Source organism: Panthera tigris, chromosome C1 (assembly GCF_018350195.1).
Source record: "Panthera tigris isolate Pti1 chromosome C1, P.tigris_Pti1_mat1.1, whole genome shotgun sequence".
Lineage (NCBI taxonomy): Eukaryota > Metazoa > Chordata > Mammalia > Carnivora > Felidae > Panthera > Panthera tigris.
The window spans coordinates 153,142,223-153,158,464 of record NC_056667.1 but is presented as its reverse complement, the minus strand read 5'-3'; the positions used below and the strand labels follow the sequence as shown (position 1 = coordinate 153,158,464).

General features: G+C 37.0%; 1 protein-coding gene across 10 annotated transcripts in view; it reads right to left on the bottom strand.

Moving 5' to 3' along the window:
* The window catches only part of LOC102954329 (sodium channel protein type 2 subunit alpha), an 84,905-nt gene that overhangs the window by 51,894 nt on the left and 16,769 nt on the right, over nucleotides 1-16,242 (bottom strand). For 6 of the 10 annotated variants that reach the window (XM_042997260.1, XM_042997266.1, XM_042997264.1 and 3 more), the window contains exons 7-12: nucleotides 14,462-14,525; nucleotides 12,293-12,434; nucleotides 11,970-12,176; nucleotides 10,308-10,595; nucleotides 4,864-5,211; nucleotides 726-858 (exon numbers count right to left, since the gene is read on the bottom strand). In XM_042997260.1, coding sequence (XP_042853194.1) covers nucleotides 726-858; nucleotides 4,864-5,211; nucleotides 10,308-10,595; nucleotides 11,970-12,176; nucleotides 12,293-12,434; nucleotides 14,462-14,525 — 1,182 coding nt within the window. Of the gene's footprint in view, nucleotides 1-725; nucleotides 859-4,824; nucleotides 5,212-10,307; nucleotides 10,596-11,969; nucleotides 12,177-12,292; nucleotides 12,435-14,461; nucleotides 14,526-16,242 lie in introns of all 10 variants that reach the window. The other 4 variants (XM_042997268.1, XM_042997267.1, XM_042997262.1 and 1 more) reach the window with 3 other exon arrangements.

Here is a 16,242-nt window from a genome sequence, read left to right as displayed (position 1 = left end):
ATTCTTACAACAATCTTATGCCTAAACTTCATTATCTGCATTTTACTGATGGGAAAACTGTGGTTTAGAGTCATAAATTAACACATTTAACATGTAGCAGAGCCAAGAATTGATCACAGATCAAGCTGTCCCCAAAGTCTTTATTTTGGCATTATAAGGTCCAGACGTCTAAACAATATGTTAACCACTCAGAAATATAATCTGCAGCTAAAGAAAGAGATGATATATTGTAATACTCTGGTCAGAGAGAGGCAAGAGTAGTTCTAAAAATTCTTTAAAAAAATGCTTCAAAGAGGTTAATATAGAATCCTAATCCACATTTTTAATTTATATTTCTGGTTAAATACAAGGACTTTATAACTTGTGTCTTAAGCAGTTAACACAATTCAAATGGGTTAGCATCATCATGAAAATAAATATTTATAATGTTACTCTTTTCATTGTCATGCACACAACAAGCTTCAACAGTTTAGAATTTAATCTACAAAAGCAGTATTCCAAGTATATCTTGAATTTGCATTAGCTTCCTGGAGACTAAATGTAAAAATCTATTCGAGATAGTACAATCTATGTGTTGTATGTGGATTTTACTTTTAACTGGTAAGAGATATAATGCTGGTATGGTATAAGGTCAGGAAGAATTTTCTTGGAATTTATGGAAGTATTTTGTTTTCATCATTACCAAAGCACCACCAAGTAGCTCTGCTGTAAGGCTTTTGACGTACCTTCCATGGTGTTGGTCAAAATACTAGCTAGACTCATTGCTCTTTGCCTTGCCGTAGGATCTTCCAGCAAGTCCATGGAAACATGGTAAGAACTGGATCGTCTCTTTCTTAGTTCTGTTTCAGTAGTTGTGCCCTGAAAATAAAATTTCAGATAAAATAACTATTACTCTTAAGGGTAGCAAAACCCAAAGCGTTCCTATAATAGGTGCTGCTTAACTAAATGTCCACCAGATGAGAATAGCTCATTAAGACATTGCTGGAATCATCATTCTTGGGAAGTGTTTGAAAGCCCATCAGATTCTCATCCTTCAGGGATGCCAGGGTTTGCAATCAAGCTGGACTTTAATTCCTCCCCCTTGGAGCTTTTGACTGGAGGGATCATGCCTACCATCATACAGATGATTTTTAGCATTTCAATCAATCTTACCTAGGACTTCAGAGTCAAGCTCATTGTTCCTTGATATACCCTCAGGTTGAATTATTAGACCTTTATAGACGCATATTCATGTGGTTTAATGTATGGAAAGAAGTTTTAAGGTTTCCCTAATACTCATCAGTAACAGTTCCCCTAAAATGTGAATTCCACTTGTAAAATGTTTTTGTTCATTATCAACAGGTAGCATTTCCTAACATCCTTAACAATAAAAGTAAAATATTAGAACTAATCTGCAACTGTCTTACATTTACAAAACAACTCCAAAAAAATCCACAAAACAACCCATATCCTTGGCACCGATACTCTAATTTAAGGCAATAACACCAATTTTAGGAACTTTGATTTTTAACCATGATAAAATGATTTGATGATTTTCTATTCCAAAATAAACTCACTAAGATTTCAACACGGGTGGAAATTTATTCCTACTTTAGGAGATCAAACAATGAAATTAATTATCACAGGAAGAAAGGGCAAAACTCATACTTTTCAAATGCAGATCTGAGGGCCAATAACAAATAAGTCATTTTTAGTTCTCTGAGGATTCTCCCTATTTCTGAAAAAGCAATATGAGTCCTGTTCATCTACTTTGACTTTACTGTGGGATGAGTAATATTATGTTATTAATCTGCATACCTCTAATGTAGACATATTCAAAAGCAAAGTTTCCACTTAACTGATATGATTGCCATTAATGGCGATAAACATCTATACAGGTCACTCTAAAAGTAATTTTTCATAGAAGAGAAATAAAATTAATGAGAAAAAATAACCATTCTCTGATGAAACTAAAGCTCTTTAAATCAAAAGTTTATCTCTCAAAAATTAAAATATTTGGCTTGGTCAGAGAAACAATGTCTTGAGAAAAAAAAAGGTCACTTACAGTTCATCTAGTCTCTTTTGCTCTATAGAGAACTATACGTGCAATCCTAGATCTGTCTAATCTTTAATGATAGATTTCTGAACCTCTAACGATATTACTGAGGAAATTCTTAAGTTAAATTGCTTCCATTGAATTTATGTATAGAGGATACTGTGTGCTTTGGAGGGGGTCATTTGCCTTCAGCTGTTTCTTTTCTTTTTCTTTTTAATTTTTAAATGTTTATTTTTGAGTAAGAGAGAGAGAGAGAGAGAGAGAGAGAGAGAGAGAGAAAGAGAAAGAGTGTGAGCAGGGGAGGGGCAGAGAGAGAGGGAGACACAGAATCCGAAGCAGGCTCCAGGCTCTGAGCTGTCAGCACAGACCCCCATGTGGGGCTCGAACCCACAGACCCCAAGATCACGACCTGAGCCGAAGCCAGATGCTCAACCGACTGGCCACCCAGGCGCCTTCAGCTGTTTATTTTCTGTTCTCATTTCCCCCTCTGCAGTCTCTGAAAACCTACTCCTTCATCTACACCTTCAGCTCCAGCTGCACCACAGGGTAGTGCCCTGCCTCTCAGCATCTGACCACAGGATTGAAGAATGGACAGGACAGAGGGGGAAATAAAAGGATCTCGCTAAGCTCTGCTTCAAATGGGTTCCAAATTGCCTTCAGAGATTTATCCTACCCTCTCTGATAGGGCAGGAGTTTTATAGTAATTACTGAAAATGCTATTTTCTGAGATTCTCTTTGTATTTATGCAAAAAAGTTGTGGATTTGTTTTTGTTTGTTCAATTAACATTTATCAAGATCAGTGATGCTCATACTTTATTATGTGTAAGAATCATGTGGGATGCTTGTCAAGGAAGGACTTTCCCTGACTTGGTTCTCTTCAGTCTTTTAGTCTGAGTAAGTCTCAATCGGCCCAGGAATCTCTATTTTTTTTTTTTTCCCTTAAATCACTTTATTGAGGAATGACTGACATGTAAAAAGCCGTATATATTTAGTGTATGCAATTCAATGAGTATACACTCATGAATTATCACCACTATCAAGGCCACAAACAACTTCAACATCTTCCAAAGCCTCCTCCCACACCCTTTATTATTGTTGTTGCTGTTATTATTTGTGAGACCACTTAACACAAATCTATCATTTTAGCAAAATTTTAAGTATACAATACAGTATCATTAGCTTATAGGCACAATGCTCCACAAATATCCAGAACTTATTTATCTTGCTTAATGAAAATTTTGTACCCTTGGACCATCAAAGTCACAGAAGCAGAGCAGAATGGTGGTTGCCAGGGGTTGGGGGAGAGGGAAATGAGGTATCTCCATTTTTAAGAAGCATTCCAGGGAATTCTGATGCAAGTAGTCTGAGTGTGAAGTAGTATATTTTGAGAAACACTGGATTAAAATGAAAATGTTTACCTCCTTAGCAATTTCTTATTGTCCATTTAAGAAAGTTTAAAAAAAAAATCAAAGGAAGGCAATACTGAAGAATGGATAGAATGTAGGTTTAGTAGCCAGCATACCTGGGGTCAAATCTTAGTTCCACCATGCACAGGCCTCAGTTTCCTCCTCTGTAAAATGGGGATAATATTAGTAACTATGATAAAGGGTTGTGGTGAGGACTTAATGAACTAATACATGTAAAGTGCTCTGGACAGTGTCTGGTACACAGCTACGCTTATTTTTTAAGAGACGTTGATATTCTTTCTCCATTCTTCCTGGTTCCTTCACCGCAGAGTTCTACTTTTTCACGATTTTATCTGAATCCAGGAAGCTTGGACATTTCTTTGGGAGAAAGTGGGGGCAGAGGCCATGGGGAAAAAAGTGATCAATGGCTATTTCTGTAACCCGAGTTAAGAAGTTCCTCTACTAGGTGACTAAAAGCTGACTCTGTATGATTTTATTGTGGCTTAAAGAGCTTGTCCAACTATAATAAATGCGATTGTATTAAAAAAGGCATACAAAGAAGATTTTAATATGATTTGGCAAACTATAAAATACAACCAAATGACATGGCTTGAATACTTTTACGTCAGCGACTAAATTCTTATTTAATACTAAAGCTTAAAAGCACCTTACGTTTTACAAATGAAAATGTCAATAATATATCCTTATTATATCCTTATCCTAATATATCCTTTAGTCAAAACTCTTTTTTATATTCTTGACTTACAGTCTCTTTGTTTACATAAAGAAATCATGATAGTAATATAGAAAATCGAAATCTGTTCTAAAAATGACAATACATGACCCTACCAGGTACTTTGAGTGACTTCTTTACCACACAAAGGTACAATGGCTGGGGTCGTTTGAGTGGGTGCTAAACATGTTACAGTACTCTGACCTGCAAAGAAAAAGAATGTTGCAGGGCAGGATTTAGATGTCTTTAATGATAGTATCTACTTCAAGTGAAGTATCAAATTCTCCTTTTGATGGGACAGTAGTAACAAGTTCCTTAAGCTGAGTATATAATCTCTTGCATTTCATTCTATCATATTAATGTTCTATTATATTAATTAAACATTATGTTTGATAAGTTATTGCTGTGCTTTTTGGCAAGTTTCACACGCCTGGGCCTCTGAGTATATCTTTTTCTTCTTCCCGTTTTATGATGAATACTTCTATTTAGATTTTATGAGACCCAACCTATATTTTTAATTAATTTGTAGAAAACTCTAAATAGAACAATTTGACAAAAGAAGTTCACAGCTGGACTGAACCAACCCTAACAACTGACCTTACAAAATTCTTGCATGTGGAAATCAAACAATCCTCCCGCCTACACCACACAGGTCCCTTCCCAGTGGCTGCAGTTTTCACTGGCCTCACCTCTGGAAGGAGTTGTCCAGCTGGAGACGTGAGAGCAGAAGGCCCCCCCACCAGGGACACCACTCCGTTGCAGTCCACGGCGCTGTGCATCTTCCCGTTCACCGGCAGAATGGGGAGTACCCGGGAGGCGCGGCTGGCCTGGCTGACATTGCTGTGACGCCGCTCTCCGTGTCGGTGTGGCACAAACAGAGAGTCTCTCCGGCTGTCATTGTCTTCAAAGGTGCTGTGCTCATCATCGGCAAAGTCATTCTCAGAGCCAATATCCTTCGCTCGACCTCTGAAACTGAAAAGGCTCGCCCTACTGTTGCGTCTTGGAGAGAAAAGGGAGCCACGGATGCTCAATAAAGACTAGGAATAACAAGAAAGCAAACGAAACACAGATGAAAGGAGTTAAGAGCGGTCATTCAGAAATACGTGAGACTTAACTTGTTGTTTCAGATTTGTTGACTTGCTTAAGGCCAAGTCATTGGATGAGTGGAACCATGGGACCCTGTGCTAACTGGTGGTATTCTAACACTCTCTACTAGGCCCACCTCTTTTTGATTTGCTTTCCCTTTTTCTCCCTTCCTTCATTTTTTTTAATTTTCCGCCATTTTCTTCTATTTTACACATGCCTTAAGACAGTCACAAATACCCCTCAACATTGTTTTGTCCCATTATTGGCACTAGAACAGATTTTTTTGCTAGACCCTATTCTAGAAGCCAGCCTCACTTAACAAGCCAATGGAAAGCAATTGCATATACACCTACATTTAGATCCTTTGAAGCCAGAAATACACCAAGAGCTCACTAGCGACCACACCCTGATGCAGACCTTACCACAGAGGAAAATAAAATCAAGCTTGCTGGTAAGTCTGTTTAATTATAGTACAAGGAGCAGCTTTCCCCCTTCCCTTTGCATATTTTATAAAGTCTTCATGAATAAATTAAACAAATCAAGCTGAGAACTTTATGATTCATTCCCTGATTTTCACTCTTCTGTCTCTCAAGAAATCTGAAGAGTACCATATTCACAAAAACCTGGTTTTCACTAAGTATTTGGTCACAGTCATTACCCAGGTTTCTAAATGGCTACATTGTCACTGCCACCATGCAGTTTACCTTGATTCTTAAGCATAGCAGCCTTGAACACAATTAATCACTTCCTGTTTATTACTAGTCTATGTTTATAACTTTACTGTGGTAAACACTTTTTGCTCATCAGATATCCACTTCTCCTTCTGTCAACAGTATCCTGATTATCCTTGACAATAATGTTGAGGCAAGACCATGACCCAGGCCTAGCCAATGAGGGTATTCCATAGAGAATCGTGTAAAGAGGGGCAGGGGACCCTGCTTGGTCCATTGACAGCCACTTCTTTCTTTTACAATTGTTGGGAAAGAGGTGCATTTTCAATTGGGGGTGCTAAGAATATTGACGAGAAGGTTGAACTTGCAGTGGGAATCTTGCCACTGTGTTGGAGAAACCCGGGCTGAAATATGGAGAAATGCTTGGCCATAACGTGTTTTGAGCCCTCGAATCCAGCTATGCCCAAAGCTACTCACAGATACTATCTATCTGGTTTAATCAGGTCTCTTTTTATTTAGGCTGACTTGAGTTAGAGTTCTATGATTATTAATAGAAAGAATACTGATTTCATCATTTCAATATTATTAGTTTGATCTTTTTCTCTCCAAAGGATTTAAAGCTAACTAAAATTATTTTGTACCTATATACAGTTCATATTCCCTGACCAACAAGTCTGCTTTTGATTTTCTTTTTAGCTAAAGAATAATGTTTCTCAGTAACGTCAATAAACATCTACAAAACATTTATAAACTTTAAACACTCTCTTATGTTATGGGATTCTATTCATTTACACAAAGAAGCACATTTACTTATTTTTTAATGTTTCTTTACTTTTGAGAGAGAGAGAGAGAGAGCCCACACACAAGCTAGGGAAGGACAGAGAGAGGGGGAGACACAGAATCCAAAGCAGGCTCCAGGCCCCGAGCTGTGAGCGCACAGCCCAATGCGGGGCTCAAACTCACAAACCATGAGATCACGACCTGAGCCGAAGTCAGATGCTCAACTGACTAAGACACCCAGGTGCCCTCACAAAGAAGCACATTTAAAGAGACTGATCTGCTCCTCCAACAGAAGTCATTTCTACTTTTCCTGTTCCCAAATTTTTTCATCTTAGTTCCAACTTCATTAGTAAAATTCCTTCTTTCCTTTATTGTTTTCCATACAAGTAATTATTTTTAAAATTTCTCTTAGACTACCCAATTTCTTTCATCTCCTTTTGCTCTTTTCACAAGATATTTTTATTTAGCTATAAAAACATAAGAATTACAGGATCTGTGACATACTGGTTATCGTCAGCTCAAAAGATAAGAAATGCTTGGCAATAAGAAATAAGGTAGAAATTATATGTATCACTCTTACTAAGAGTTTATATTTTAGCTATAAGTACTCCATTCAGAGCCAATAGAAGGATTGGAGGGAGATATGTTATAAAATTGCACACAAAGTTTCTCCAAGTTCAAAGGTGAATTATGCCATACAAGAGCACAGTTTACATGAGATGGCTGTATGAAAAACGATTGTGCCCCATCCGCTAGCATCAACTTTTACTGCTTGCATTAATTATATGAATCCATAACAATCAAATGCTGCACTGCAAATAAAGGATGGCCAATAAGAAAAAATCTGCCATAACAAATGAATCTCTAAAAAGCAAAACTTAAGAAGGCCGACTATATCTTGTAAAGGTTTCAAAATAAAATGTCCAGATTGTCTTGAGACTTGATTAGAGACTGTTCTCTTGGTTTCTTTCTCTCCCCTCTCCCATACTAAAAAATCAAACTGAAGCCTAAGAAAGATTTCATACAATCCACCTACTATACTGAAAAATTCTAATCTTGCAATAAAAGCCTACATTATATATACTATATACGTATATAATATATATATATATATTAATATGAAGGTATAAATGGTTACCAACACAATTGCCTTTCCATCATGTTACCACAAAACAATAGTTTTAATGCTTTGGGGTCTTGGGCTTTCAAAAAATCTAAAAATGGACCTTTCATCACTGTACCCAGGTTAAGAACCTCTACCTCGCTTGATATTTTCAGTATTACTTCCAGGGATTTGGAGAGTGGGATTAGTATAAATTCAGGATTCTCCCTGTCTCTCTCCCCTCTTCCTCCCTTTCTCTTTCTCTCCCTCTTCCTCTTTCTCTCTGCCTCTCCATCTTCTTAGCTATTTGTTTGACTACTTATCAGATAAAAGGAAAATCTTTCACTTTTTAAAAATACGGATACCATTTAAGAAACAAGTATCAGTGTGAGCCAGATGGTGCATGTTGTATAAGTCAGTGATCACTTATCATGCCCAGCTAGATAGGAAATAGTTACCAAGAAGACAGTACTGGGGAAATCCATGAGCATAATTTATAGAAATAAGCAGGTCAAAACTTAACCTTTTCAGGCTTCATGATTTCACCTAGAATTAGGTCTACTGGATTTGAAATAAAGCAAATTAAAGAGACTCTCTGTGGCACCTGGTGATTTGCTCTTTCAAATTTGGGCAATTTTACCTCTAGTAAAATTTATTTTATTTTGAAACCCCTTCCCTCTCTCCCTCCTTTCCTCCTTCTCTCCCTTCCTCCCTTTCTACCTTCTTCCTTTCCTTTCTTTCCAAAATGAAGATGCTGCAAAAAGGGAATCTGATTTTTAAGGAATTCACATTTATTAAGATTAATGTCTCCACTAATTAAATCATAATTATGACAACATGAACGAGAATGAGTATAAAATGCAGATATTAAAAACAAATTCTATTTTAAATATGAACTAAACCCTACTAATCCTTTAATCTATCCCATGTCATAATGTTATTTGGACTTGGAATGAATCAAGTTGACCTATAAAAATTTTACACCTATTAAATATAAGTTTTTGTGAGACTCTATACTATAAAATGTATGAAACAACTAAAATCCTATATATTAATTGTTTAGTGAAATCAAATGGTAAGTTGCCTTATCAGTTTTCTTAAATACTCTTTCAGGTTGGGCTGAGAAAGTGGAAAGTTCAGGTGGTTCAGTGTCATATCAAATTTGAATACCACCTGAACCCTTAATAACTATATGACATTGGGCAGTTATTTAATTTCACAGGGCCTAATAAATAGTGAAAGTAATATGACGCAGAGCTGTTAGTATTAATTATGATAATGTAAAAAGAATGCCAAGAATAAAACAAGCATTTGACAAAGAATACAGCCCTCTCTTTCTTTTCACATCTGTAGTTTGGGGTGATGATTATGGTACCTGCTCAGGGCTGCAGTGACAGATTTAAACAAATTTATATTGAAAGCTGCAATGCACTTTGTCTATTGTTGTTCTTTTTTAAAAAATTTTTAACGTTTATTTTTGAGAGAGAGAGCTGAGGAGGGGCAGAGAGATAGAGGGAAACACAGAATCCGAAGCAGGCTCCAGGCTCTGAGCTGTCAGCACAGAGCCTGATGTGGGGCTTGAACCCACGAACCGTGAGATCATGACCTGAGCCGAAGTCCGGTGCTCGACCGACTAAGCCACCCAGGCGCCCCTATCTATCAGTGTTGTTCTAATTGTCTTTGTTACTGTATAGATACTAAGGTTTCACCACTGGTGAAATTGTCTTCTGAGAACCCGTATTCCTGGTAATTCTCTTGGTAATTTCAAAATTTAAGGATCCTAAATTTCAAAGTTTCCACAGCTTGTGTTAGTACATAAGCCACAGGCATCCAGTGAACATTTACTGCACTGTAGAATCAAGGTATTCTTTCAAGGGGACTCCCACATTAAACATGAGACAGATAATCAAGTGCCACTCAACACCACTATTTATTTAGTGTCATAAATACTCCTCAGTGCATTTCCACCTAACAATTTTGGCTACACTTCTAGAAAAATTTTGCTTCAGTTCCCCTTGAAATGAGGGTCTGAAGAATGATTCTTCCAATGAGGTTTGTATGTGAATGGGAACAACCACACAGATGGTCTGAAAGAATACACAGTTCACTTCTAGGAACCTGCCACTCAGAAAGCCCATAGTTACTGGGTCCAGGCACAGCAGCATAGCTAAAAACGGATGGGAACCATCTGCTGAGAATTTCTCATGTGGAAACTTGCCCCGAGATGTTTGAGTCTTCAACAAAACCTCAAAACCACAAACCTTCCCAAGCTCAGTGGGGATCTACGCTCTAAAACTGCTTTCTTGGGATTCCAAAAGTCACAAAACTCACAAAGTCTCTGAGGTGATAATCAAAACACTTGATGATCATTACAATTCTGAAAGCACTGTGCCATCCAGGGGTAAGACGGTTTTATTTCTACCAAACGCTGGCGTATCTTTAAAACATGGCTTGTTACGAAAATGCAATTTGTGTAAGCTAATAATATCTTTACCTGGTGTGGAGAAGAAAACCTCTTTTCATATGTCAGCCTGCTTCCTTCTAAGGAAAAACGGAAACCTTTTCTTCTTATGCTGTCTTCGGATTCCGATTTGCGGACCCCGTCTTCTTTGTCTTCTTCTCCAGACTGTTCTTTCTGCTTCTTTTTCTTCCTTCTGTTTTTCAGCTCTTTTTCACTCTTGGAGCTCAACTTTGATGCTACTGAAGAACTCTCTGAGAAAACGCCTATCCCGCCGGCACCACTGAACTCTCTTGATTCAGCAGATGCTGCCGCAGCTGCTGCCTGGAAGGGCATGTGGTAAATGGTAGTTGCACACAAACCTTGCGAAACTCTATCCATGTTTACTGCTTAATTTACTTTTAGTATCATGAATACGATCTTGAAAAACAATTCTCCATTCTGGTCCATATGTTGGAAAACAATGCATTGTCAGTAGACCAATTAAAGAATTAAAGTCAATAGACACGTGGAAGATGATACATGTGACTTTGATGGAAACTTTCAAGCTCTGGCCTCTCCATATGCTCTCTAATTATTCAATAATATGAGCAAGACGTTCAACTATCATAACACAGTTTTCTATGACTTAACCACTATTTTAAGAAGGAAAGAATTCAAGAGTTAAAGGTTTCCTATTTCAACCTGATATATCACACTTCCACCTGACAGTCACTTTTGGCACCCTTCTAAATTAGTGAATTTAGTTCAACCAAATATTTTTATTTTAATAAAATTTCCCCCCTCTCTCACTTGAGTATTTCACTAAGAAATGTACAACAAAAACACGTTACAGATCATATATAAGGGAATCCCAGATCATGGCCTCTGAATGAATTTCTAAATTATAACAGCACAGTTTTTGGAAAGATATGGTATTCTATGTTGCTGCTGTTACCCCAGTATATTTTATCTATCTGACCTTTATTAAATATTTAGGAGACTCAGTATTAAAAGGTAACTATAGTTAAGATCCAAGAAAATCCAAAAATAGGCAATTGGATTAGCTAATGCCATTAAGTCAAGGAAATATAATTCGGAGCAATTCTTGCCTTATTCTGAAGTCTTATCAAGTCCAAATTAAATTATTTTTACAGGATAGGAGGCAAAGCATGTAGTGATTTACTGTATTTATACACCAGCATTTTTCTTATGCAATCCATAAACTTGCATTAAGCACCCTTCAAATAAAAAATAAATATTAAATAGGTCTTTGTTTTTTCAGATGCTAGGAAATAATCTTCTCAGCTTGACTCTGGTTTTCTGACCTTTCCCACCTCTAGTGACACTAATGAGGAAGTAACCAGAACAAATTCCTCTTCCCCAGAAACATTAAGGAAATGCTTTGATTGACAGCATGTAGGTTTAAGTACTTTGTGAGCTTGAGCAAATGAGGAGTCACAAGGGAGAAAAAAAAAGTCAACAAAGCAATTATAAATTCTCCATGTGTTGATGCCATCAGATTGACAGTAATCATCAACATAAAATAATAATCTCCTAAAAACCTAACAGGCTTTTAACACCAAACACACATGACATGTTTCAAATGTCACTTTTATCCACTACTGATTTTGTGTACTAAATGCCATTGTCCTCACCGGTGTGGTCAGAGGACTGAGATCAACAAGCACAAAAGGGCTCTATGCTTGCTAACTATACCTGAGCTTCCTCTTGTTGCTTTTTTAACTGTTCGAGCATCTGTTGAAATTCAGCTTCTTTCTGTTCAGCTTCCTCGAGGGTTGCCTGATTCTGTTCCTCGTAGGCCATGGCCACCACAGCCAGGATTAAATTTATCAGGTAGAATGAGCCCAAGAAAATGACCAGCACAAAAAATATCATGTATGTTTTCCCAGCAGCACGTAGTGTCTGCAAAAATGTAAGAGATATTTATGAAATTTTATATAGATGTTACAGCTTTTATAGCAATTCTCTTGATCTCAGTATTTCATGCCTCCCAGAAGAATCATTTTATCTGTTCTCACCAGTTGGTAAAGGTTCTCCCAGAAGTCTTGAGTCATGAGACGAAATAAGGACAAGAAAGCCCAACTAAAGGTGTCAAAGCTTGTATAGCCATAGTTGGGGTTTCTACCAGCCTTCACACAGATGTATCCTTCTGGGCATTGGCTGTAATTAGATTAAAAGAAAGTCAGGACTGAAAGTCTGCAGGCTGACTTCCCTGTTTTTATAGACGCCAATATCTATTTTATATGACACTAGGGAAAACGGATTTCTCTCAACTTACCCAGCACTTAACCCACTACTGTGTGGGCTGATTTACATAATAACAGAATATGTTAAGACTCTTTGTGGATTACTCTGTGATTCCTAATTGTCATTATATTTACCATGTCTCCATATAAAAGCAATCACATCATGATTAATATCTTCTGGGACTTACAGACATGATCAGGAAAATAAGCCTACAGGGAAAAATGATTTTCACTGAAGATATCTACAGGCAGAGTGACTCTGTGTGTGTGTGTGTGTGTGTGTGTGTGTGTGTGTATGTGTGTGTGTGAGTAGGGAAAAGGGGTGATGGAAGGATGGATGAGGGCACATGGAGAGGAGGGAATGACTCTGCATATTGAAGATTTCATAGTTATGTCCTTAATGATTAAGCCAAACCTGGCCTCAATATTGTGCCTGACGCTTCTGGGTTACATGATCTCGGGTAAATTTCCTAACTTTGCTAATCTTCAGGCACCTCATTTATAAGAAAGGGCTAATAATCGAAATTGCCTTGTAAATAATTTTTTTTAACGTTTATTTACTTTTGAGACAGAGAGAGACAGAGCATTGAACGGGGGAGGGTCAGAGAGAGAGAGCAAGACACAGAATCTGAAACAGGCTCCAGGTTCTGAGCTGTCAGCACAGAGCCCGACGCAGGGCTCGAACTAACGAGCCGTGAGATCATGACCTGAGCGGAAGTCGGACACTTAACCGACTGAGACACCCAGGCGCCCCAGAAATTGCCTTGTAAATATATAAGCATTGAATAAGATATCATATGTAAAGCACTTAGTGTTACAGACAAGGAGTTAAAATTAGTTTGTTTTACTTATCACTGGGATTTGGAGATAAAGGCAGCACAATATTTATCATATGAGCCAAATGTAAAGCCATTGGAAATTTTGCTACAGGTATTAATTATGAATAGCCACAATATCATATTCCATTGAAAAAACATTAGAATTCTTTTGTGATTCTAAATTCTTGGGAAATAGGGGAAGGTAATTATTTCTCTGACTCTTCCTTGGCTTTAGCTCCAAGGGCAATACTTTTTATTTTTTTTTATTTTTTTTTAATGTTTTTTATTTGGGGGAAATAGAGAGACAGAGTGGGGGAGGGGCAGAGAGAGAGAGACACAGAATCTGAAAGCAGGCTCCAGGCTCTGAGCCTGTCAGCACACAGCCTCATGAGGGGCTCCAACCCACAAAGCGTGGGATCATGACCTGGGCCGAAGTCAGACGCTCAACGGACTGAGCCACCCAGGCACCCCCCAAGTGCAATACTTCTTAATAACAAATATTCACACATCAATCATAATAATCAAAAACACATATTGAGTGCTATAATAACTATTTATTCACTAATCCATTTAATTCTCATAGCAATTCTATTATACTAACCATTTATCACATGAAGAAACTAAGGCACAGAGAGGTTATGTTATTTGGTGGAGTCAGGCTTGAATCCATGCAAACTTCCCAGTCTATGCTCTTAACCACTTTGCTAAAAGATGCTCGACATACACTCACCATGACTCAGATACTGTCATTATCTTCAGAGATCTTACATCTGAAGCCATGGAGACTACATTAGCATATAAAAAATATCACACTTACAAAAGTACATGCTTATGCATTCCATTAACTTAATCTTCTAATACATATGTACTGCTTTTTCAATTTTCCATTTAACTAATTTGGAAGATTAGCTGTGACCTAGTATGGAAAAGTAATTGCCACATATGAGTGTGTGAAGGAGGTGAGAATCCACACTTATTTCAGCTATTTTGAGAATCAGCGTGAAGTAGAATTTATGGAGGGCCCTGAATGAGGAGTGAGCAAGGGCTGGGTGGGTGGGAGGTGGCAAGTTATTGAGGCTGATGGAGCAGTGTGGACTGAAACTCAATATGAAACATCACTTACCCTGCATCCGAGCTGTTGCCACAAAGCAGAGCGTCATTTTGCCCTTCCAAAAAATAAAAGTGACCTATTTAAAGAGGGAGGAATTGAAAGAATCATTAAAAAAGCCCTCAAAACACTTCAGCCATTGTGTTTAGGTAATAAACCTTACAATTTTTTCAACCATAATGAAATGGATAAAATAATAAATATGTATATGGGCTGAATGAAAATATTTCAATAATAACTGAATACTAAACAAATACCAAAATACAAAGTCTTCAATTAAATAAATGTTTAGAAAATGTTTAAAAATAATTTGGGGCTGGGGAATGAATAACTATCATAATATTCTCATATCAGCATTTATTGCAAATATAAACTCAAATTGCTTGGGATGGTTAAAAAAAAAAGAGTTGCCAAATTAAGCCTGTTTGGCACAAAAAGTGAGAGAAAGGGATGCCTTGTTGTTCTGAAGTGCTTCCATGCAAGTAAAATTTTACTTTATAAGTACTTTTTTTCCTGGACTCGAAATAGATTTAGACATTTTTTTTCCTACCAGTTTTAAGTTAATTTCCTGTGAAAAGTGGCTTAGGTGTTTTTTCTTTCTATGATGCTCTATATAAGTATTGTGTTTTGGATTTTGGCATGATTACTGTCTTTCAAAGGAACAGAATAAACTTGTTTCTTTGAAGATATATAATTTTCTAAGTATATCTAATTTCTATTCTTTTTTTAAAAAAATTAAAATGTTTATTTATTTTTGAGAGAGAGAGTGCAAGCAGGGAAGGGACAAGGCGGGGGGCGGGGGGGACAGAACATCTGAAGCGGGTTATGCCCTGAAAGCTTGAGCAAGCCCCATGCAGGGCTCGAACTCATGAACTGCAAGATCATGACCTCAGCCAAAGTGGGACACTCAGCCGACTGAGCCACCCAGGTGCTCCTATCTAATTTCTATTCTTAGGGAATACCTATATATAACCTCAATAATTTGCAAAGATGATCTTATAAAACATGCACATACATAAACATACATATTTACATATTCTCATACAAAAGCACACCAACACAGAAACATCAAAACACATACATGTGCCCCACAAAAAATTTATTGTATTTAGGACTACTTAAAGTCTATGTTGAAGGAATACCCTAACATATTATGCAGGGAAAGCTGGGTCATAGTTTTGTAAAACGTTTTAGACTTCACCTCACAATATGTACCAAAAAATATTTCCAGATTTTTAAAGATTGAAGATTTAAAAACAAGTCCATTAATTTAATATATAAGCTTTGTAAGTGTTTTTTTATGTAGAATATATGGGGGGCTGCTTTACATGCAGAATACCTAAATGAATAGTTTTACGATCTCTGAACTAAGAAGCATTTTCTAAACTTAAGTAGAGAAAACTGAAAACAAATTTGATGACTATATTGCTAGAAGTGAAAATCACTTAAATATCAAAAACAAGTAATAAGATGAAAAAGAAGCTATATTTGCCAAAGAAGACAAAATGCTAATGTGCTTGATAAATGAAAGAATTCATGTGAATTCTCCAAAATATACTATCACTTGATGAACTGAGTAAAAAAATCAACAGGTAATTCACATTTTATGAAATATATAACTTGCTAATGATACTAATAAACATAGTTTAAAAATTCTACTGCAATTAAAATTAAGGAACAAGAAGATACACTTTTCTTGCTACCAAAGAGTTTTAAAATACAGTCACAGTCAATATTAAGGGGAGTTCAGTAAGGTGACCACTGTGTAAGGAGTTTACAGTGGTATGATCTCTTCT